At 38.4% G+C, this 22,161-nt stretch overlaps 2 protein-coding genes and 1 non-coding gene across 3 annotated transcripts; all 3 read left to right on the forward strand.

Moving 5' to 3' along the window:
* The first annotated feature begins 3,537 nt into the window (after positions 1–3,537).
* On the forward strand, positions 3,538–3,644 carry LOC121208866 (small nucleolar RNA R71). The gene has a single exon (XR_005903990.1). It is a non-coding gene; the product is annotated as a small nucleolar RNA R71 (small nucleolar RNA).
* Positions 3,645–6,950: 3,306 nt separating this feature from the next.
* On the forward strand, positions 6,951–8,641 carry LOC121207979 (uncharacterized). The gene is made up of 3 exons (XM_041078519.1): positions 6,951–7,070; positions 7,126–7,471; positions 8,532–8,641. The coding sequence occupies exons 1-3, from the start codon at positions 6,951–6,953 to the stop codon at positions 8,639–8,641; spliced, it is 576 nt and encodes a 191-aa protein (XP_040934453.1).
* A 27-nt stretch (positions 8,642–8,668) lies between these two features.
* On the forward strand, positions 8,669–14,275 carry LOC107902330 (uncharacterized). Its single transcript, XM_016828536.1, has 3 exons — positions 8,669–8,873; positions 8,976–9,190; positions 13,796–14,275. Exons 1-3 carry the CDS (start codon positions 8,669–8,671, stop codon positions 14,273–14,275), a joined length of 900 nt encoding a protein of 299 aa, XP_016684025.1.
* Positions 14,276–22,161: the final 7,886 nt, after the last annotated feature.

Here is a 22,161-nt window from a genome sequence, read left to right on the forward strand (position 1 = left end):
ATAGGGAGAGAAGTGAAACTTCCTGAATGTTAAATGGAATTCTTGAATCGTATTCATAGAGAGTGGTCGGCTAAGGCAAGTGCGAGATTAGAGGAGGATACTCCGGTGGTGGTAGAGGTTCGTTAGTCCATAGGTCCTGCGCCAAGAGAATATTATATCTGGTGATAGCTATGGTCGTGGTTGAGCAGGACATGGTAGTCGTGGAGAACCTTTTCTAGTGGAGTTGCAAATTCCTAAGTAATAGTGAGCTTTGGAGCTCTTTATAACTGTGATCAAATCAATAATTCTTTAGGAAACATAAAGTAGCATGATTATTCGTAAAAAAATGGCCGAAAATATAAATTGTTCAATATAAAATATAAAACCTAAGGATGAAAAAAATTAAAATAAAATAAAAAATAGTTTTAAAAAGATAAAAATAAAAAGATAAAAAGGAATTAACCATGAATTAAACTAACAAATGCAATCAAAAATTACTAACACTAACAAGACTCAACCAAAAGCAATCAAACTTAACAGAGACTTTATGGCAAATGGCAAAGTGATAGCATGACTAAATTAAAACCGAACTAGATGAAAGTAGCTAAGCATGGTAAGAATATGATACAAAGTATGTGAACTAAATCCTAGGAATGAGGATGATAAACAATTCGTAGAAAAATAATAGGGTAAAAATCATGTTAGCAAGCATTAAAAGAAAGTAAAAGAGAAGGTAAAACCATTGGAAGAGGACCGGTGGTCGGAGGAGCGATGGTATGAAGGTTGAGTACGGTTGGGGTCGGCCACGGGCGTGGGTGGTGGGGCCGTGTGGGTTGAGCAAGGGGAGAAGAGGAGAGAGGGGAGAAAAAATGGGAGAAGAGAATAGGGCTAGGGGTGGCCGGTCGGTGGTGGAGAAAAGGATTTTGATGGCTAGGGTTAGGTTTTGGGGAAGGAGATGATGAATAGTGAGGGGTTTATATAGATATTGGGGCACACAGTCATCGGGCACGCCCGTGTGCCCTTATTTTAGCCTGTGTGTTTCATGATTTTCAAATTTAGGCGCATCTAAAATTCGGCCCATGCCCATGTTCCTTGGGCGTGTTGGTGCACACGGCCGTGTCCTACTTCGTTCGCTTCTCCCACGCCCGTGTATGTATGTGCATGCCCATGTTATTTCGACAGTATCGACCATGGCTGGTGGGCATAGACCTGTCGCACGCTTGTGTTAATTTGGCAGTTTCAACCACTGGCGTGTCGCACGCCCGTGTTGCTTTGACAAAATTGCCCACGGCCACATCGCACGGCCGTGGCAATTTATCGAATTCCGTGTTGGGGAAAAAATTATTCTGTTCTCACACGGTCGTATCGCACAGCCTTGTCGTCTCCCGTGGTATGCACATGGCCTACGACACGCCTGTATGCCGGGCTGTGTGGTTTTGGAAAACCTTTATTTACAGACTCAGTTAATAAAAACCAAAATTTAAAGAAGTTAACACTGTTAGTGCTTGGATTGCCTCCCGAGAAGTGCTTATTTATAGTCCAAGCTCGACTTACCTCTCTTTCATGTGATTATGGTGGATTAAATAGTTGAAACTCCTCACGTCTACTATCAATTTTATCAAAATAAGGTCTGAGTCGGGTATTATTTACCTTAAAAGTTCTGAATATAGTATGTGTTATCTCGACTATACCGGAAAGATGTTCATTACCGTGAATGGAGTTGCTTTGTCCGTATTGTGCTCTAAAGTAGCAATTCGGGGGTCATTTGCATCTATCAATACTTTGTCCCCAACTTTAATTTGCCTTGTTTCATCCCTATGTTCATTGTGGTGTCACTTCAGTTTTTCGTGTGCTTTTAGTTTCTCCTTGACAGGTGTTTTCCATTCATCTAGTTCATCGACCTAAAGTCTTCGTTCGTCATAGATGGGTCCTTTGTTGTTACTTGCACATGGCTCATGTATGCTCTTCGAATGTGTTTCCTGCAAAGAAGGTTGCACCATAGGACTAGTATTAGTAGCATGATTTATGCAACCACCTTCAATATTCGATGTGTTATTCAAATTACGAGCTTGAAGAGTGATCGTTTCATCACCTACATGAAGTGTGAGTTTACTTGTACCAACATCAATAATGGTTTTAGCAGTTGCTAAAAAGGGTCGTCCTAAAATTAAAGGTATGTTACTATCCTCTTCCATATCTAGAACAACAAAGTCTACTGGGTATATAAATTTATCGATTTTAACAAGCACATCTTCAATGATACCCCTAGGAAATCTAATGGTTTTATCAGCCAATTGAATGCTCATCCTAGTTTGTTTGGGTTTCCCAAGACCTAGCTATTTAAACATTTTATAAGGCATAACATTAATGCTCGCCCCTAAATCAGCCAATGCATTATTCACGTTCAAACTACCAATCAAACAAGGAATCATAAAACTCCCTAGATCTTTCAAGTTGTTGGGTAGCCTATTTTGTAGAACAGCTGACCAAACTGTGTTCAACTTTACATTCGATGCCTCTTCCAACTTCTATTTATTTGCTAAAAGTTCCTTTAAAAATTTAACTGCGTTTGGCATCTACGAAAGAGCTTCAATAAATGGTAAGTTAATGTGTAATTTCTTTAATAGATTAAGGAATTTACCAAATTGTTCGTTGGTGTGGTCTTTCCTTGTCGCACTGGGGTATGGCATACAAGGTTTGTACTATCTACTTTTCAGTTTTTGCTCATTGTGGTCCACCTCACCTTTACTTTTACTTGCTACAATTCCTTGCCTTGGTTCTGGTTCAGGTTCGACTAACTTTTCTTCATCTTGAGCAGTAATCGCATTAAGCTGCTCCTTTGGGTTACACTCAGTGTTACTCAGCAGGCTACCTTGTGGTCGTTCAGAAATTAATTTGGCAAGTTGGCTTATCTGAGTTTCGAGCCCTTGGATCGACGCTTGTTGATTTTTAAGTGTTGTTTTGGTATTCTGAAAATGAGTCTCTTACACTGAGAAAAATTTCGTTAGCATCTCCTCAAGGTTTGGCTTCTTTTCCTACTGGTAAGGTGGTTGTTGAAAACCTAGGGGATGTTGTGGCCTTTGATTTCCTTGACCACCCCATGAAAAATTGGGATGGTTCACCAACCTGCATGATAATTATTACTGTATGGGTTATTTTGAGGTCTAGAATTATTGTTACCCATATATTGAACTTGTTCCTCCTTGATGCTAGGGTTGAAGGACTGATATTCTGTGTGTACTCCTCCTCTAATTGAATTGCTCCTCATCACGGGATGTACCTGAGTAGAACCATATAAACTGTCAATCTTTTTATTTAAAAGTTCTACCTGGTTAGATAGCATAGTAACTGCGTCGAGGTTGAAAACACCGGCTGCTTTTGTCGGCTTTGTTCTTATGACTTACCATTGATAGTTATTCAATGACATCTCTTCAATAAATTCATAACCCACTTCAGGTGTTTTTGTTATTGATAGTCCCACCAGCAGCTGCGTCGATAAGTTGCCTTGTTGAGGGGTTCACACCATTGTAAAACATTTGAACCTGTAACCATAAAGGTAACCCATGGTGAGGGCACCTTCTCAATAGATCCTTGTATCTCTCCTATGCATCATAGAGTGTTTCTAGATCCATCTGCATAAAAGAAGAGATATCATTCCTTAATTTAGCCTTTTTAGCCAGCGAAAAATATTTAAGTAAGAATTTTTCAGTCATTTGCTCCCAAGTAGTGATTAACCCTCATGGTAACGAGTTCAACCACTGTTTATCTTTGTTCCTCAATGAAAAGGAAACAACCGAAGGTGAGTGGCATCGTCAGAAATGCCATTGATCTTAAAAGTGTCACAAAACTCCAGAAAATTCACCAAATGAGTGTTTGGATCCTTGTCTTGCAAACCATCAAACTGAACAAACTGTTGTATCATTTAAATCGTGTTAGGTTTCAGTTCAAAATTATTTGCAGCAACAGCAGGCCTAACTATACTTGACTCAGTTCATGTTAAAGTAGGTTTAGCATAATCATACATAGTGCGTGGAACAGGATTCTGATCTACTGGATCAGCAGCAATCGCAAGAGGTAGCGGATTTTTCTAATTTTCAGCCATCTTCTCGATTGTGGTGGAAATATCATCCTCTTGCTCTTCCTCTGTGTATCTTAGGCTTCACCTTATTTCTCTTCTATTTTTGCGAGCTGTGCGATCGATTTCACTATCAAAAAGCAATGGTCCCGACGGGTTTCTTCTAGTCATAAACTATAAAAACCTCCAGAAGGAAAAACAATTTAGTAACAAAAATGAAAATAAAATGTAAATTGCAATAAAAAAATAGCTAAAGTAATAAAAATTAAGCGTTCCTAATATTTTAGTTCCCTAGCAACGGCGCCAAAAACTTGATTGATGTAAATTGTGATAAGTTTTATAATTTGTGAATGACCATTCTTGAAAACTAACTATTATCACGACAAAGGCAAGTGCACCTATCGAACAATAGTATAGCTTATGGCAAGACCGGAATGTCGAACTCAAAGGAACTAAAAGTACTATTATTAACTTTCTTTTTATTATCTAGCCTAAAAAAAAGGGATTTGTTTTATCTAAACTAATTACTACACTGAGAATGCACAGAAAGTGAATTGGGGAAATAACTTTTATGAAAACTGAATGATTTGGACAATACCTAAGGAAAAATCCACCTAGACTTCACTTGTTATTGACTCTGAATTAGACGATTTATTCATTTGACTTGATCCGTAGAAATCCCTAATTCATATTATTATCTTTCTTGAGACTAACAACATCTAACCTTAGGTTGATTAATTGAAATATCTTTCTAATTAAAACCCTTAGTGTTGCATTAACTAAATTTATGGATTCCCTTATTAGGTTTCACCTTAATCCGCTTAATTATGTTAGATCTACTCTTAGACAAGGACTTTTTGTCCTCTGAATAAGCACATCAAATCTTAAGTTAATATCCTGGAATATCAAAGCAAGAATTAAGAATACATAATTAAGAACAAATCAAATATTTATCATATAATTCAGATAAAACAACAAGATCCGTCTTAGGTATCATTCCCCTTAGGTATTTAAAGGGTTTAGTTCATATTTATAAAAGAAAACATCTCAAAAGAATAATGATAACAAAACATAAAGGAAACCCAAGAACTCTTGAAGGGAATTAAAGGGAGATCTTCAGTCTTGAAGGTGAATCTGACTGCTAAGATGGAACAATTGGCTTTCTTCGAGTAATTCCTTGCCTCCTACTCTATGTGTCTTCTAGGTACCTCCTGGGGTGTTTATATAGGCTTTAGAATACTTCAAAACCCTCAAAAATGGCCTTTTTCAAATAGGATTAGATTTGGGCTTGACAGGGACACGCCCGTGTGAGATGGCTTAGGCCGTATTGAAATTTGTTAAATAGACACGAGCGTGTGAACTACCCGTATGAGGAAGTCCAGGCCATGTTGATTTCCCATGTCAACCCATTTTCTCCGTTTTTGGCCTTTTTCTCGCTCTTTTTACTCTCCTCTACTCACCTAAGTATAAAACATGAGATTAAAGGATTAGAAACATCGAATTCACCAAATCTAAGGAGAAATCATCCATAAATGTGATTAACATGGGATAAAAATATGTATAAATTACAGTTTATCACTAGTAACTGAGATGGGATCGTACGATTTAGCAATTGGGGATGACGCACTATCCTAGGCTATGCTCCGAATTTTGGAGAGAGTTAATGGAACCTATACAGGTGTTGAGGGTCATGGGTTAATTTTGGAACGACTCCAGTCCAATGGAGCAGAAATTTTTAAGGGTATTTCTAGAGTAGCCCCTAATGTGGTTGAATACTGGTTGGAAGCCTTAGAGAGAATAATGAACAATCTCGACTGCATTTCTGAGCAGAAACTAAAGGGTGCAGTGTCTTTACTATGGGACGAAGCCTATCAGTGGTGGCTTACTGTGAGAGAGGCTACTCCGGCCGACCAGTTAACATGGGATTTCCCTAAGGCGGCTTTCTAAGGAAAATATGTGGGCACAAGTTATGTGGACGCCTGAATAAGGGAATTTTTGAGCTTGACCCAAGGGAATAAATCTGTGACAGAATATGAGGCAGTGTTTTTACGATTTATCCGCTATGCTCGTGGGATTGTCGCGACTAAATATGAATGCTGTGTGAGTTTCGAGGATGGCCTCTGAGATGAGTTACGAGTCCTGATAGCTCTGCAGAGGGAGTGAGATTTTCTGCCCTCGTAGAAAAGGTGAAGATCGCCAAGGATGTGAAGCGCTCTGAGCATGAGAACCAAGAAAAGCATATCAGCAGAAATAAGAGGGACCAGGTCCCTCAGGTTCGTTTAGTGGGTCTAAAAAGAGGGTCAAGTTTGATGGGCCAGTCCGAGTTAGGGTTCCTATTGCGAGATTGCAGCCTTGTACAGATTGTGGGAGACATCACTTGGGTGAGTGCTGGAAGAAAATTAGGGCATGTTTCAGATATGGGTATATGGAGCATCAAGCTAAGAATTGTCCACAGGGACCTGTTCAGATGCAAGCTACAGGACATGGTTATGTACAACCAGCGAGAGGTGTTCAGCAGCCACCGAGAGGCCGTGGTCAATACAGAGGTGGAAATGGTTTGGGGCGAGGTCGTGGAGCACCTGGCAGAGGTGATGGTAGTACTGAGGAGAGACAGCCAGCTCTAGTATACACTGCACGTTGCCGAGAGGATGGAGATGCCCCAGATGTTATAACTAGTATGTTCCTAATCCATGATGTACCTTATACTGCTTTGATTGATATTGGGTCTACGCACTCATACATTGCATGCACTGTGTCTGGAACCTTGGGTATCTTGTGTGTCAGTACTATTAGTGAAATGACTGTGATAAGTCCACTGGGACAGTCGGTAAGGGTAAATAAGTTGTTCAGGAATGTGCCCTTAGAGGTTTAAGGAGTAATCTTTCCAACGGATTTGATGGAGCTACCGTTTGGTGAATTCGACCTTATCTTGGGGATGGATTGGCTGGTTAAATACCGTGCAAGTTTGGATTGTGCTGCTAAGCGTATGGTGTCGAAGACTACTGAGGATAAGGAGGTGGTTGTGATTCGGGAGCGAAAGGACTATCTATCAAATGTAATCTCTATACTAGGGGCCGAAAAATTATCTTCATAAGGGTTGTGAGGCGTTTCTAGCATACATTGGTGTATCTGATTCTGAGGGTTCTTCGGTCAAAGGTATTAGAACTATTAAAGATTTTCCTGATGTATTTCCTGATGAACTCTCAAGGTTTCCTCTGAGCCGTGAGGTCAAGTTTGACATTGAGCTCCTACCGAGAACAGCTCCAGTGTCCATTGCCCCTTATAGGATGGCACCTAAGGATCTGGTGGAGTTAAAAGCTGAAATTCAAGAACTACTGGACCGAGGGTTCGTTCGACCCAGTGTGTCTCCATGGGGAGCACCAGTGTTGTTCGTGAAGAATAAGGATGGATCTATGCGTATGTGTATCCACTATCGGCAGTTGAACAAGTTAACTATCAAGAATAAGTACCCTTTGCCGAGGATAGATGATTTATTTGATCAGTTGTGCGGAGCTTCAATTTTCTCCAAAATAGAATTCGTTCTGCGTATCATTAGCTGAGAGTTAAAGAGACTGATGTGTACAAGACAGTGTTTAGGGCTCGTAATGGTCATTATGAGTTCCTAGTGATGTCATTTAGGCTAATGAATGCACCAGTTGCCTTTATGGATCTGATGAACCGAGTGTTCCAGCCCCATCTAGATCGGTTCGTGATAATATTTATAGATGATATCCTGGTGTATTCTAGAACTAAGGAAGAACATGATGCGTATCTCCGTGTTGTTCTATAGATTTTGAGGGAGAAGCAGTTATGCACTAAATTCAGCAAATGTGAGTTCTGGTTGCGCGAGGTGAAATTTTTGGGTCACTTGGTATCGGCCGAGCGGGTTAGGGTTGATCCTCGAAAATTCGAAGCTATTCTGGATTGGAAATCACCTAAGACCGTATCTGAGATTCGAAGTTTTCTGGGTCTAGCTTGATATTATAGACATTTTGTAGAGGGGTTTTCACTGATTGCTACACCTCTGACTAAGTTACTGCGAAAAGGAGTACCATTTGATTGGAATGATAGGCAGCAAGAAAGTTTCGAGAAATTAAAGAAGGTTTTGACTGAGGCCCCTATTTTGATACAGCCAAAATCTGGGAAGGAATTCACTATTTTTAGCGATGCATCAAACGTTGGTTTGGTTGTGTGTTGATGCAATAGGGTAAGGTGGTTGCTTACGCGTCTCGTCAGCTTAAAACCCATGAGGCGAATTACCCTACACATGACTTGGAGTTAGTCGCGGTGGTATTTTCTCTAAAAATCTGGAGGCGTTACTTGTACGGTGAGAAGTGTATCATTTACACTGATCATAAAAGCCTTAAGTACCTCCTCACTCAGAAGGAGCTGAATCTTAGGCAGTGAAGGTGGATAGAGTTGCTCAAGGATTATGACTGCTCAATTGAATACCATCCTGGTAAGGCTAATGTGGTAGCTAATGCACTGAGCCGCAGGGCTGTAGCTGATTTAAGAGCGATGGTTGCTCGTCTCAGCTTACTTGATGATGGTAGCTTGATGGTTGAGTTGCAAGTTAAACTGACATAGACTGAACAGATTAGGGGTAAGCAGTTGATGGATGGGTTATTGGTTCTTCGTTTTCGACAAGTTGAGAATAGGGAGATTTTAGATTTTGGACTGAATAGTGAAGGGGTACTGTGTTTTCGTGAGAGAGTCTGTGTACCGAAGGATTTTGATCTGAGGCAGTCTATACTGCAAGAGGTGCATAATAGTCCATATGCTATGCATCCTGGCGAAAACAAGTTATACCGAGATCTTCGTGAGTTGTACTAGTGGCCAAGACTTGAGCGCAAAGTTACCGATTTTGTAAGTAAGTGTCTGACATGTCAGCAAGTTAAGGCTGAACATCAACTGCCTTCAGGCTTACTGCAACCAGTTAAAATTTCACTCTGGAAGTGGCAGAGGGTAACCATGGATTTTGTGAGTGTGTTGCCCTTAACGCCTGCTAAGAAGGATTCGGTATGGGTTATCGTAGATCGATTGACTAAATCTACCCATTTTATACCGGTCCGTACTGATTATTCGCTGCAGAAGTTCGCTAAGTTATATGTGGATGAGATTGTGAGACTGCATGGGGTACCAGTTTCTATTATATCTGACAGGGATCCTCGATTCATATCTCAATTTTGGAAGAAGTTACAAGAGGCACTGGGTACAAGGTTAGACTTAAGTACTGCATTTCATCCTCAGACAGAAGGTCAGTCAGAGAGGGTGATTCAGATACTGGAGGACATGCTAAGAAGCTATGTGATTGATTTTCAAGGTAGTTGGGAAGACTACTTGCCGTTAGCAGAGTTCGCATATAACAATAGCTACCAGTCCAGCATCTAGATGGCACCATACGAAGCATTATTGTAACATCCTGATTTTGGGCCTAGTTAGAACAATGGTTTCAAGACCACAAATCTGATGAGGAAAATTCATTTTTATTATAATTTTATGGTCTAAGATCGCATGGAATGATTTCGTGAACATTTCGTTCGAAAATTTTGACGTTTGGGCAATCAATTTGGTCAAAAGGACTAAATTGTAAAAAGTGCAAAAGTTGAGTTCTACATGTTAAAAGTGTCTAATTATTATGATTTTTTAAATTAAAGGTCCTTAAATGGTAATTAGACCATTTTGAAGTTTTTGGACAAAAATGGACATGGTATGATAGGTTTTTAAAAGTTTTTCATTAAGGGCATTTTAGTAAATTGGTAATTAAATGAATTAAAAATGCCAAAATAAGCCAAATTTGCTCATCTTCTTCCTCATGGCCGAATTTTTCATGAAATACACCATGGCTAGGGTTTTCAAGCTTTCCAAGCTCATTTGTAAGTGATCCCGAGCCCCGTTTTTAATGTTCTTTACATTTTTGAAGTCCCGGTAACATGTTCTGGCTATTTCTACCATTATTTTGAGCTAGGGTTTGTGTTTAAAAATTTACCCATGAATGATATGCATGTATTTTTGATGTTTAATGGTAGAATATGAAGCTTGAAATTGTGTTAAACTACTTTTGCTAAGTGATTTTACGTGAAAACGAGTAAAACGACATAATCGGTAAAAATACCTAATGTTCATAAGTACATGTTAGAGTGAGAATTTGATGTTACCATAGAAGGGAAAAATGATCAGAATGTCATAAAACATAAGAAAATAGGATGAATTTTAATTTCCGAACCTTGGGGCAAAAGTGCAAATATGCAAAAGTTTAGGGGTCAAAATGAAAATTTGTAAAAAATATGATTTTTGGACCCATATGAATAATGTGACTAATTATTAGGCTAAATGTGATATTATAGATGAAGGAAATCGAGATTCGGGCTTAAATCGAGAAAATACAATATTATGGACTAAAATGGTAAATTGTCGTTTCTGGATCGAGGTAAGTTCGTGTGTTAATAATAATGCAATACCATGCATGAATTGTAATTCTCTATTGATATGGCATAAATTGTATGAGTTAATATGTTTAAGAGAAGTTGATGGATGGTATGTATGATATGGAAAAATGTAATGCTTGTTGTGTCATGTGAAATTGAATGACAAATTATTGTTACATGAATTGAGTGTTAAATTACTATTACTTGGGTTGCATGAATTGATACACGGTTGTACTTGATGAGATTTCGACAAGTTTGTACGTAAATAATTTATTGATTCTTTTTATTTTATTATATTTTGTTATCATACGAACTGTGGCTACCTATAGAATGACTATTTGTTGTAAATTGCAAATTGAAAAAGGACTGTGAATAAATTTGTAACATGTTGGAAAGTGAGGAATTTCCCGGTTGAGCCTTCGGAATAGAAATGATACGAATGATCTATTGTGAGGTTACGTGTGTAGCACTAAGTGCAGGCTACTACGTGTACCGGATAATTGGTTGCATGTGTAGTACTAAGTGCAGGCTACTATGCGTACTCGATAACTTCGATCACGTGTGTAGTACTAAGTGCAGGCTACTACGTGTATCAGATGGTTAGGTCACGTGTGTAGTACTAAGTGCAGGCTACTCCGTGTACCGGATTATTGGTCGCATGTGTAGTACTAAGTGCAGGCTACTATGCGTACTAGATAGCCTTGTCTACAAGTGTGAAAATATGTGCAGGCAACTGAGAATCAATTATTATTCCGAAGAGTTCAACGAGAAAATCGATTAAGTAAAATACATGTGAACATGATTATATGATGAATAAGTGCAGGTATATGTTTATGAAAATTATGAGCAATGTGCTTGATATTTGAGTGAACTCTGATAAGACAAAATGGATTAAGTGAAATTATGTAAGAGTGAATTTTAGTAGTAAAACAATATTGGACAACAACAGTTACGTGACTTTGAAAATTCACCAAAAAATTGTGTAAGTTGAATTAAATTTCAAAAAATTATGGAATTAAAGATTAATGAGTCTATTTTCATATAAAAGAAACAGGGGGAGCAAAAGAGTTCTATATTATGTGATATTTTAATTTTTCTAAGACAGTGTCAGAATGAATTCGAGATCCCCTATTTTGACTTGGAAAATTTGTTAAAAATTGTACAAAACTAATTATGAGTTATAATTTATATGAATAGAATCTTCAATGAGTCTACTTTCAGAAGGAATGGATGGGAACATCATCCGAGTCCCGAAATATGTTTAGTGAAGAGAGGTCAGAACTGTTGGACTGCAAAATAGGGGAAACGTTAATGAATAAACTGTACTAATTGGCTAAGCGAAAAATTCTAGAAATTTTATGGGAGAGAGGTATATGAATCTAGTTTCAAGGAAAATTAACAAAACTAAATTTGGAGTTTTGTATCTTCGGATATGAATGATTTAGTAACTGTAACTCAATAAAACAGCTTAACCTGAACATGTGTAATTCTACAATTGTAGTGTTTTCTCTTGAAAAGCATGTTAGTAATTGCTTATTAATTTCATATGGACTTACTAAGCATAAAGCTTACCCATCCTCTCCATTTCTTTAGTATTGGCAGGTCGGCTCGGGGTTGGAGATCGTCGGAGGCAAATTCACACTATCAAACTATCATTTTTGGGAGAATTAATTCAAATATTAGAAATATCAAGTGAGTGGCATGTATAGGAAGTTGGTTTGTGATATGTATTATTATTATGATTTTGACCATACGTATCAGTCTGCATTGAGTTATCGTATATGATCTTGAGATGTGGTCCTTATCCATTATGGTTTATAAGTTTAATTAATCATGCTATGTCCTATGTTTTAATGTGATGATGTAGTTAGCTTTTGTTATGCGTGATTGGTAATACATCAGGTAAGTTAAATGCAGGCCAGTGGATCATGAATTAAATGGAAATGAGTAACTTTGCCTTGAATATGGATGTTTAATGGACAAATTGGTAACTACGTTATGGTGGTATAAAATGAGAATAAGATTTTGTAACACCCAAAACCCGGCCCAGACGTTATGGCCGAATCTGAAGTGCCACATTGGAGTTGAAAACCCACATTCCGTTTTAGTGTTTTAAAAACAATATATTTTGTTGAGTTAACAAAGTGTATGGAAGCTGGGCACCAGGTAGGTATCCGAGACAGAGGAGGTGAGCCATGAAGGCTGCTTAAGTACCAAGCTCTTTGATTGGATCCAATCCTAGACATGCCCACAACCATAGCCACACTTTGTTATATCGAGTTGTAAATTTGATCAAGTGGACATATTTGATAAATCGATTAATCGTGGCATTGAGCTATTTTGAAAACAAGTATCGTTTTGAAAACACGTCCTAAGTGTAGCCCATTTGAATAATTATCAACCAGGTTTAAAGTTATTAAAATTAAAATAATCCCGAAAAGAAATAAAAGGAAAGTTAAAATGGCCTTATTACAACCCCAAAATAAATAATAATTAAAGGAAATTTAATGAAAACCAACGCTTATTTAAAAGTCCAAAGGCGATCACCATGGCTACTCTGAATCCCCTCTAGCCCAAGGCTCACCTGCAAGGTTAAGGAAAGGGGTGAGTTTGGAAACTCACTGTGAAACAAGCCCCTTTCAGAGCCCAAAACAATAACAGCCTATTGGGCCTAAGCCCAAATCCAATCTCAACATGTACTGGGCCATAGCCCTTTTCACACTTCATATTTCATAACACTGGGCCGAAGCCTTTACTGTAAACGGTATGGCTCATAGGCCCATTTCAATATCACATGTAATGTCAATGAGAGAATGCAAGCCCATTTGGGGAGACTACTCAACCCACCATCCGCTACTCTCCACCCGTACCAACCAACACACAATGTGGGGATTAACTCGACCCACCCTGCCATAACTCTCCACAGGCAGCATAGCTGCTTTTATCATATAACCGGAGGATGGTAATGTAATAATGTATATTATATGCAGGATGGTAAGAAAATATGCTTGAAGTGAGAGACATGTTATTGCATGATTATGGATGTGTAAGTGCTCATTTATGCCACGTTATGTCTTTAAATATGAGTCTATGCATGTGTTCGAAAAGATTTGAATTAAATGAAATTTTATGGCCCGATTTTTGTCTATGTGTATGGTTAAGTCTGGTAATGCCTCGTACTCTGTTTTGACCATGGATACGGGTAAGGGTGTTACAATTATATGGTCGTAGGTGTCGTACTCCTACGTGTTGGACTGAGTTGGGTGAGCGACGAGCTCTGGGGCCTGAAATAGTTTCTGATGCTGAATACAAGGTAAGGCTAATTCGAGATCGTTTAAAGATAGCGTCAGACAGACAGAAGTCTTATGCAGACTTGAAACGTAAAGAGATCGAGTACTCTATAGGGGATTATGTCTTTCTTAAAGTCTCACCATGGAAGAAGATTCTGAGGTTTGGATGGAAGCGAAGGCTAAGCCCTAGGTTCATTGGGCCTTATCATATACTGAAGCGTGTGAGACCAGTCGTCTATCAACTTGAATTACCTCCAGAGTTGGACCGGATTCATGATGTATTCCACGTATCCATGCTAAGGTGTTATCGCTCTGATACCACCCATATAGTTTTAGTCAAGAAAATCGAGGTTAGGCTAGATCTGACGTTCGAGGAGGAGCCAGTGCAGATTTTGGATCGTGAGGTTAAGGTACTGAGGAGGAAATCTATTCCACTAGTTAAAGTACATTGGCATAATCACGGCTCAGAGGAAGCCACGTGGGAACCAGAGGAGGCTATGTGACAATAATACCCTCAACTATTCTGATCAGGTAAATTTGAGGTCAAAATTTTTTTAACGGGGTAGAGTTGTAACGCCCCAAAAATTAGAGTTTTTAATTTTGTGTTATTGACACAAATTACATGTTCGTTTTACTAGCTTAGTGATTTGAGTGGGTTTGGGAGTGTTTGAGAAGCTTGGGTTTAAGTCTTGGCTGTTGTTAATTTTCAGTATTGCTCTTAAATGAATCTGGACACTGTCATATAGGCCTTACAAATAATAGTGCTTGTTTTATGACACAAAGAGAGTGTGTGATCTAGTGGCAAGGTGGCATGTTGCTTCTGCTAGGGACTTGAGTTCGAGTCCTAGGTTGTGAAATGGAGTAATTATTTTACTGTTGAGCTGGGTAGGTAGTGGAGTTGGACTGAGACTCTGAGGTTGAATTGGTCATGAGAGTTTGAATAGAGTTTGAATGGGATGTTGGAGTGTTTTGTGGAGAGAATCAGGGAGAGTTATTAAGAGAAAATAAAGGATTTTGAGGGTGTGGATGTGGTAGTGTCGATTGGGTTTCTGTCCTTTGATTTTCTCTCCTAGCCGAACCTCTCTTTTCTCTCTTCTCTGTATTTCTTTTCCTTCTTCCCTCTTTGCTCCCTTTTTGTTGGTGAACCGGTTGCTTATTGTCCTTTCTTCTCCTCTTTTTCATCCATTTCAGTTGGTGTCATTGGTTCATGACTGATTCTCTCCTCCTCATCTCTTCATCTTGTTGCGGTTTGACGACTGTGGTAGGTACAGTCAACTCTTGCTTGTTTTTATCTCTAATCTTTTTCTGGTTATCTCTGCTTTAAGCCGAATGCTCATCCCTTCTCTTGTTCTCTTATAGCCGATTCTTGTCTTCTTCTTTTAGGTGTGCTATTCTTTTTATTCTCAAAAGTTTCCTCGAGAAGTGAAGGAGTTTTGGTGATATTTAGCCGTCGAAACTGCTTTTTTATCACTCAATTTAAGGTAAGTATGTGGGCTAACATGTGGGGTGTTGGCCGAATGCCCTATCTTTGGTTTTGAGTGTTATTTAGGCAATAGGTTTCGATTCAAATCTTTGGATTATGCGATTGTTGTTAATGGGTTTCCTGGATAATGCTACTTTTCAGTAAAAAAGGGTGTGGCCAACCTTCGATTAACATTATTGACGGGTTAAACTTCATCCGTGGATTAAGGCAAGTGTTGTTGCTGTTCTTTTTGGGACTAAGTATTAGTAAGAGGGTGTTGACCCTAATGCCAAACATTTAACTGAATGTCTTGATTAATGTAGGTTCGTGTTCGAAGGCTTTATACAAGTATTCACAACCAGGTGTGTAACCACACCCCCTTTCAACTATAAAATAATAAAAGCCGAAAAGCCGAAAAGCTGAAGATACGACTTTTGAGGCCACACGAGCATGCGATCGCTTGTGTGGTAAACCAAGCCCACGAATTATAGGCGTAAGACTATAGAGGCGACCATGGGCGTTCTCATGGGCTTAGGCTATTTTGGGCAGAAATGGGCTGTGTGGGCCTAATGGGCTTGTGGCTCCACACAGATGAAATCCACGATACGTGGCAAATACTGGGCTGGGCTGTATAGTTCATATAGCCATGGCTAAACCTGGGCTAAATGGGCCACTTTAGCATATGGGCCCACTTGGGCCGAATAATGGGTCTTTGGCCTATCTACACCGTTATGGCCGCTAAACCCCTAGTGATATAATGACTAATGTGTTGAGATGTATATGACTGTACTGAGCATGACATTCTGCATTCACGTATGATTTATGAGATGACATTCTGCATGGGGTTGGGATTCTGTTATGGAGGAAGCGTACTGTTACTGGTGGCTTTGCCATATATACTGATACTGGCAGCTCTACTGCATTACTGTTACTGGTAGCTTTGCTGTGATATTATTAATGGCAGCTTTGCTGTGATATTGGTGTGTTGGCTGGGTGGGTCGACTTTGTTCCCACATGGTGTGTGGGTGGTATGGAGTGGTGTGTTGGCTAGATTAGGTTGGGTTGCGTTACTATACTGTTTTGTTATTGTATTGGGCTAAGGCCCACTCTGTACTACTTCTAAATAGGGCTCAGCCCAGTCTGATACTGTACGCTACATACAGATCGAATGATAGGGGGTTGCACACTGAGTTTTCGTAAACTCGCTCTTTCTTTCAACTGTGTAGCTAATCCCCAGCTATAAGCGATTTGGTGCTGTGAGGGACTTGGAGGTGGCCACACGACTGCAATTAATTTTACATTAGGTTTATTTATACTTAAAGTTTTATTTGGGTTTATGTTTTTGTAATAAGGCCATTTATGGATATAATTTTTAATTGGGCTTTTATTTATTTACTTCAAACTGCTAGTTTAAGAAGTCATGTTTCCAAAATAATAATTATTTTTCAAAATACGTGTCTCAACTTCAAGGTTTTAAAAGCTTTCGTAAATCTTAAACTGATTAGCATATCAAAAGTAATTAATCCGGTAAAATGTTTTGACAAGATGATTTGGTAATAGCAAAGAACTTGACTTACTAAGGTTTTCGCAAAGACACTTTGGTGTGACACACCTGATTCAGCCATAACGTCTGGGCCTGGTTCAAGGTGTTACAGTTATGTTGTATATTCATTTATGTGCAACTTGCTAAGCTTTATGCTTACTCTCTCTCCTTTTCCATTTTCTTATAGTGCTGCCTATCTAGCTCAAGGATCAGCGGAAGTCAGAGATATCGATCACACTATCAACTGAAGCATTTGGTATAGTGTGATTTATATTTTTGAATATGGCATGTATAGGGAATTGTAACACCCCTAACCCATAACTGACATCGGATTAGGGTTACGAGGTATTACCAGACAGACAAAACATTTTAGACCAATTTAGAATCACTGATATTATTTAATATCATTTCATAAGCAATCATCTCTTTAGATGGTCTACGAGACCTAAAACATATGTTTAAAAACGATTAGAGCTAAACTGAACACATTCATAAAATTTAGAACATAGAAAATTCTTTGATTCTGTTGAGGTCACACGTCCGTGTAACCAGGCCAGATGCCTCACACAGGAATCAGACACACCCATTTGAACCAATCGTGCCAAAACAGGGTAACCATACTTACTTTCACCCACGGCCATAGGCATGCCTGTGTGCTATGGCCATGTGATACTTGGCTAGATACTAACTTTAGCCCATGGCCACATGACACGCCCGTGTCCCCTAATAGCGTGGCACCAAGCAGGCTTAATTTAAGCCAATTTGCCACCCCTTTCGGGTCCAAACTACAAGTAATAATATACAACATTCATACCAAAATTTTCAACCCGTTCCGTGCTTAAGAATGACCAAAACACATTAGAACTTAGCACATTACAAGCATGCACCAAAACTATACATGAAATTATCATTTGTTAGCCAACTCCCAAGGCTTAATTTATACACCAATAAACTTATATACATAGACCTTCTAGCCTACACATGCCATACTTTAAAATATGTACACTTTCAAAAGTACCAAAATGAGATCGATAGTGTGGTGATGATCCTCGACTATCCCCGAGCCTTCAGTAGCTACGATAACTGTAAAACAAACAGTAACACACAAGTAGCTACAAGAGCTTAGTAACCAAATACAATGATCTAACTACTAAGCATATAAGTACATTCAACTATTAGATTCATAACCATTTCATAGAATGATTCATAAACTTAACCATGCTCCTTTGTTTGCATATATGTCATGCTTCAATTCCATACATATTTTGCAGAGACAGAATTTTCATATTCAGAAATTTAGTACGATACAAACGTACCTACATAGGTTATACATTTCATATAATCAATTTCAGACTTTATACGTTATCATCAACGGGTCAGAAATGATATAGATGCCATAAACAAGTACAATGCCAACGTCCCAACGTGGTCTTACATGTAACTCAATATCGATGCCTTTGTCCCAGACAGGTCTTACATGAATCAGATATGATGTCGAGGTCCCAACATGGTCTTATACGTAAATTCAATCGATGCCTGTTGTGACAGCCCAAAATTGACCCTAGTCGGGAAGTGGTTTCGGGACCACAAACGATCATACTAATAATTAGCCATCATATTTGATGCTTATTATATGTATATATGCATGTGTGAAATTTCATGCTTGAATTTTGTTATTGTAAGTGAATTTTATTAAATAGACTTATTGAGAAATTTAGAAATGTGCTAGGCAATGTGAAGTGCCTATTAATGCATGTTATGAAAATGATGTTTGCATGTCAAATTACCCAAAATGTGAGCTAGTGGCCGGCCATGCTATGGGTGGAAACATGTTGGAACATGTTGGCTTAGGTGGTATGTTAGAAAGAATAAATAAAAGGGTAGTAATTAAGTAATGAAAAGGGAGGGGTGATGAAAACAAAGTTGTCTCATCCATCTCCCCCCCTCCATTTACCGTAGCTAGACAAAGAAAAAAGAAGAAAGAGTGTGTTCATCTTCCTTACCTTCTTGCAAAGCCGAAACAAAAGGGGAAGAGGAAGGAATTGTCTAGGGCATTCGGCTATCTGGAGGTAAATAAGGTAGGAGTTCATGTTATTCCTATTGATTTTATGAGATCTAGTAGTAGTCAAGCTCTTATGTAACCCATATGTTGATTTTTCTTTAGTTTTGGTGACAAATTGTGCATACGGATTATTGGATAAATGCTAAAAGGATGGTGTTTTGATATTTGGATTGAAATATTAGAAAGGGGAAATATGAGCTACCTAATTAGATATATGTGAATTAAAAGATGGTATGAACAAATGTGGAGTTTTGCTAGTTTAGGATTATTCGGCCAAGTGTTTATGGTGGGGAAATTAAGTGTTAAATGGAATGAAAATGATATTATATGGGGGTATGTATATTCGACCATATGAGAAAATATATAGATGATGTTAAATTGATTATGTATAATGGGCCATAAGAGTACACATTGTGATATTAACTTTAAATTCTCTATAATTGATCCAAGTGGTGATATTGGTTATATGGTTGAATTTGAATTATGAATATGTACCTGAAATAAAATATATCATCGACTATGTTACTTTGGAAGTAAGAATGCATTCGCCTTGAGACAATTTATAAGTATTAGTTAAGGTTCTAATGTTTTGAACAAGAATGGTTGTAGGATGAAATGAAATTATAAAAATATATATGAGTAATTAACAAGGGTGGTTGCCGTGTATATAATATTTATGTGTGTTTATTGAAATATTATTGGGTTAATTTTAGTAATTGGATCTTAGGTGATCAATAGCCCGAATGGCTTAAAGTTAGTAAAAAGCATAAGGTGAATAAAAATAAAATGTTGCCGTATGCTTCTTTTGATATGAAACTATTAATGTTATGGGATATAAATAACTAGCAGGTAATTAAACTAGTTGATTTATTTATTTAAGCTCAAGAACCTAAAGGAGAGGCGTCCAACAAGGGGAAATCGAAGGTCATCGAGTAGCCGACTTGGAATTATTTACCCAACATAAATTAAGTCATTAAGCATATAGTTTGTATTAATTTAAATGGTCATAACGTCTATGTTAATGATGCGAATGGAATGATAAATATATATATATACATATATGTATGTGGTGATGAAAGTGTGAATGAAAAGAAAAGAGGTGAGATGTATTGAGTTGTTGATCTCGGCACTAAGAGTGCGGGTATAAACATTTATGATCATGAGATTGGCGCTAAGTATGCGGGTTTAAATTGTACAGCACTAAGTGTGCGAGTTTGATTATGTAGCACTAAGTGTGCGAGTTTGATTATAAGCACTAAGTGTGCGAGTTGATTATATAGCACTGAGTGTGCGGACTTAATATATACTTTTGAATCACTATGGACACTAAGTGTGCGACATTATTGAGTTGATCACGGACAGCGGATCGGGTAAGTACCTTCAGTTCGTGACTAATTGGCGCTATGTTTATATTTGAAGTTGAGCTTGGTAAGTTTGAACCTATGTGACAATTATAATTGAAGTCACGTACATAAGATTTATCGTGGAATAGGTGAAAGGTCGTTTAGTTGTATGATGTAACGAAAATAAAATGATGTATGAAAATGCCTCAAATATTTATTGATTAGTATATGGAATGTGAATGCATGACTTGGTATGAGATTGAACCGATAGGTTTGAGGAACTATGGTATGGTTCGGTATGGATGGAGTAACTAGCCTCGTTCCATTTTGCTTCCTCTTGTGATAATGTTATTAATGGATGGTAGTGCATTGCTTATGACTTACTGAGTTATATACTCACTCGGTGTTCCTTGTCACCTATTTTAGGTTTCTTGGAACTCGTCTCTTTTGCGTGATCGGGCCGTCATCGGAGTCATCACCTGCTAGCAACTTTTGGTATCTTCTTTTTTAGTCGGTCTAGGAGAACATTTCGGCATGTATAGGCTAATATGTTTTGTTGAAATTGGTATGTAAACTTTAGCCATGCGAAAATGGCATAAATGTTCGGATGGATTTGGTTTTATAACGTTAGGTCGTAAGTCTTGGTAATTCAATTTTTATGCCATATGCCATGGCTGATTAATTTTGGTGTTAAGATTCATGATATGGCAATAGTGTAGTAGGGAGATGCTTGACAATGATTAGCCTTGGTATGGCTAGTCATGATTATAATTTGTGATATGTATGTGAATTACTAGTTAGATCAATGAGAAATCACGAAATGGGCATAGTTGCTTCAGTAACAGATGCTGGCAGCAGCAGTGACGTGGGATTGAAAAATACAAAAATTAGTAGAATGGAATTAAATAGTGAATAAATTATTTAATCGAAGCTCGATGAGTCTATTTTCATATAGAAGTAACGAAACGATCATATGGACAGTATGTTAAGAGATATTCAGGTTCTCGTGAGACAGGGCCAGAACGGTTTCTGGGTCCCTATCCGACTTTGGAAATTCATTATAAATTAACCAAGATAATGAGTCATGCAATATGTATAGATTCCTTTAAGTCTAGTTCTATAGAAACAAACATCAGTATGAAGCTCTGTGCAGGAGTTACCAAATGAATGCATGAAGGTCAGTGTAGTCGCACCCTGTAAAGGAGAATTAATAATAAACTGTACTAATTGGCCAACCAAAAATTCTACCATATAGGTATATGAGTTTAGTTCCAGGAAATTTACGGAACGGATTTCGAGTTCAGAACTCAAGTATGATTTTAAAGCGACTGTACAGATTGGCAGCTTGTCTGGAAATGAATAAGTATTAAGTTGAACACCTCGGTTGACTCCGGAGGTCTCAAGTTGGTGTTACATTATGGATCAGACTATGGTTAGTCGGTTCTAGGACTACCATAGAGTAAGTCAGAACAGCCTTAATGTTAATGTTTAATGTGGATATCTACGGTAAAATTTGTTTTGATAGTAAATGGACCCGGGTAGAGAGAACTGGCGATGAGTTGAAAGTGTAGCGGCTGCCTGACAAGGACGCGCTGTGAACCCAGTCATCTGCGAATAATAGGTGAGGGGGCTAAAAAGCCTCTTACAGATAATGAGGGGTCGCCAATATGCCGACAATCCGGCTGTCCAAAATCCGGAATTTGATAATCCACCCAAGAGCCCTAATGCCATCATGACACTGATAGCACCTATAGACTTGATTAGGAGCGCGGGGCGAGTTCAGGCCATAGTTATGATGAGCTGAAAGGCCGAGTTCTGGCTTGATAAACCATTCGGTGTTGATGAACTGTCAAGCACACCGATGAATTCTAAAGTGTCTATATCTGTGCGGACCACTAATTGGTGGAGGACCCTGATTTCCATAGTCCAAACGAACGATACTGGGACTTTCAACGAATTCCGAAAGAAATATATACAAC

This window comes from Gossypium hirsutum, chromosome A10 (assembly GCF_007990345.1).
Source record: "Gossypium hirsutum isolate 1008001.06 chromosome A10, Gossypium_hirsutum_v2.1, whole genome shotgun sequence".
NCBI lineage: Eukaryota > Viridiplantae > Streptophyta > Magnoliopsida > Malvales > Malvaceae > Gossypium > Gossypium hirsutum.

Coding starts and splice junctions, on each gene's coding strand:
- LOC121207979 (XM_041078519.1), top strand. CDS start 6,951: ATGGAGCTACCGTTTGGTGAATTCGACCTTATCTTGGGGATGGATTGG. Junction 7,071..7,125: donor AGACTACTGAGGATAAGGAG/GTGGTTGTGATT, acceptor TCTCTATACTAG/GGGCCGAAAAATTATCTTCA. Junction 7,472..8,531: donor GAATAAGGATGGATCTATGC/GTATGTGTATCC, acceptor CTAATGTGGTAG/CTAATGCACTGAGCCGCAGG.
- LOC107902330 (XM_016828536.1), top strand. CDS start 8,669: ATGGATGGGTTATTGGTTCTTCGTTTTCGACAAGTTGAGAATAGGGAG. Junction 8,874..8,975: donor CAAGTTATACCGAGATCTTC/GTGAGTTGTACT, acceptor AACTGCCTTCAG/GCTTACTGCAACCAGTTAAA. Junction 9,191..13,795: donor AGATTGTGAGACTGCATGGG/GTACCAGTTTCT, acceptor GCTGAATACAAG/GTAAGGCTAATTCGAGATCG.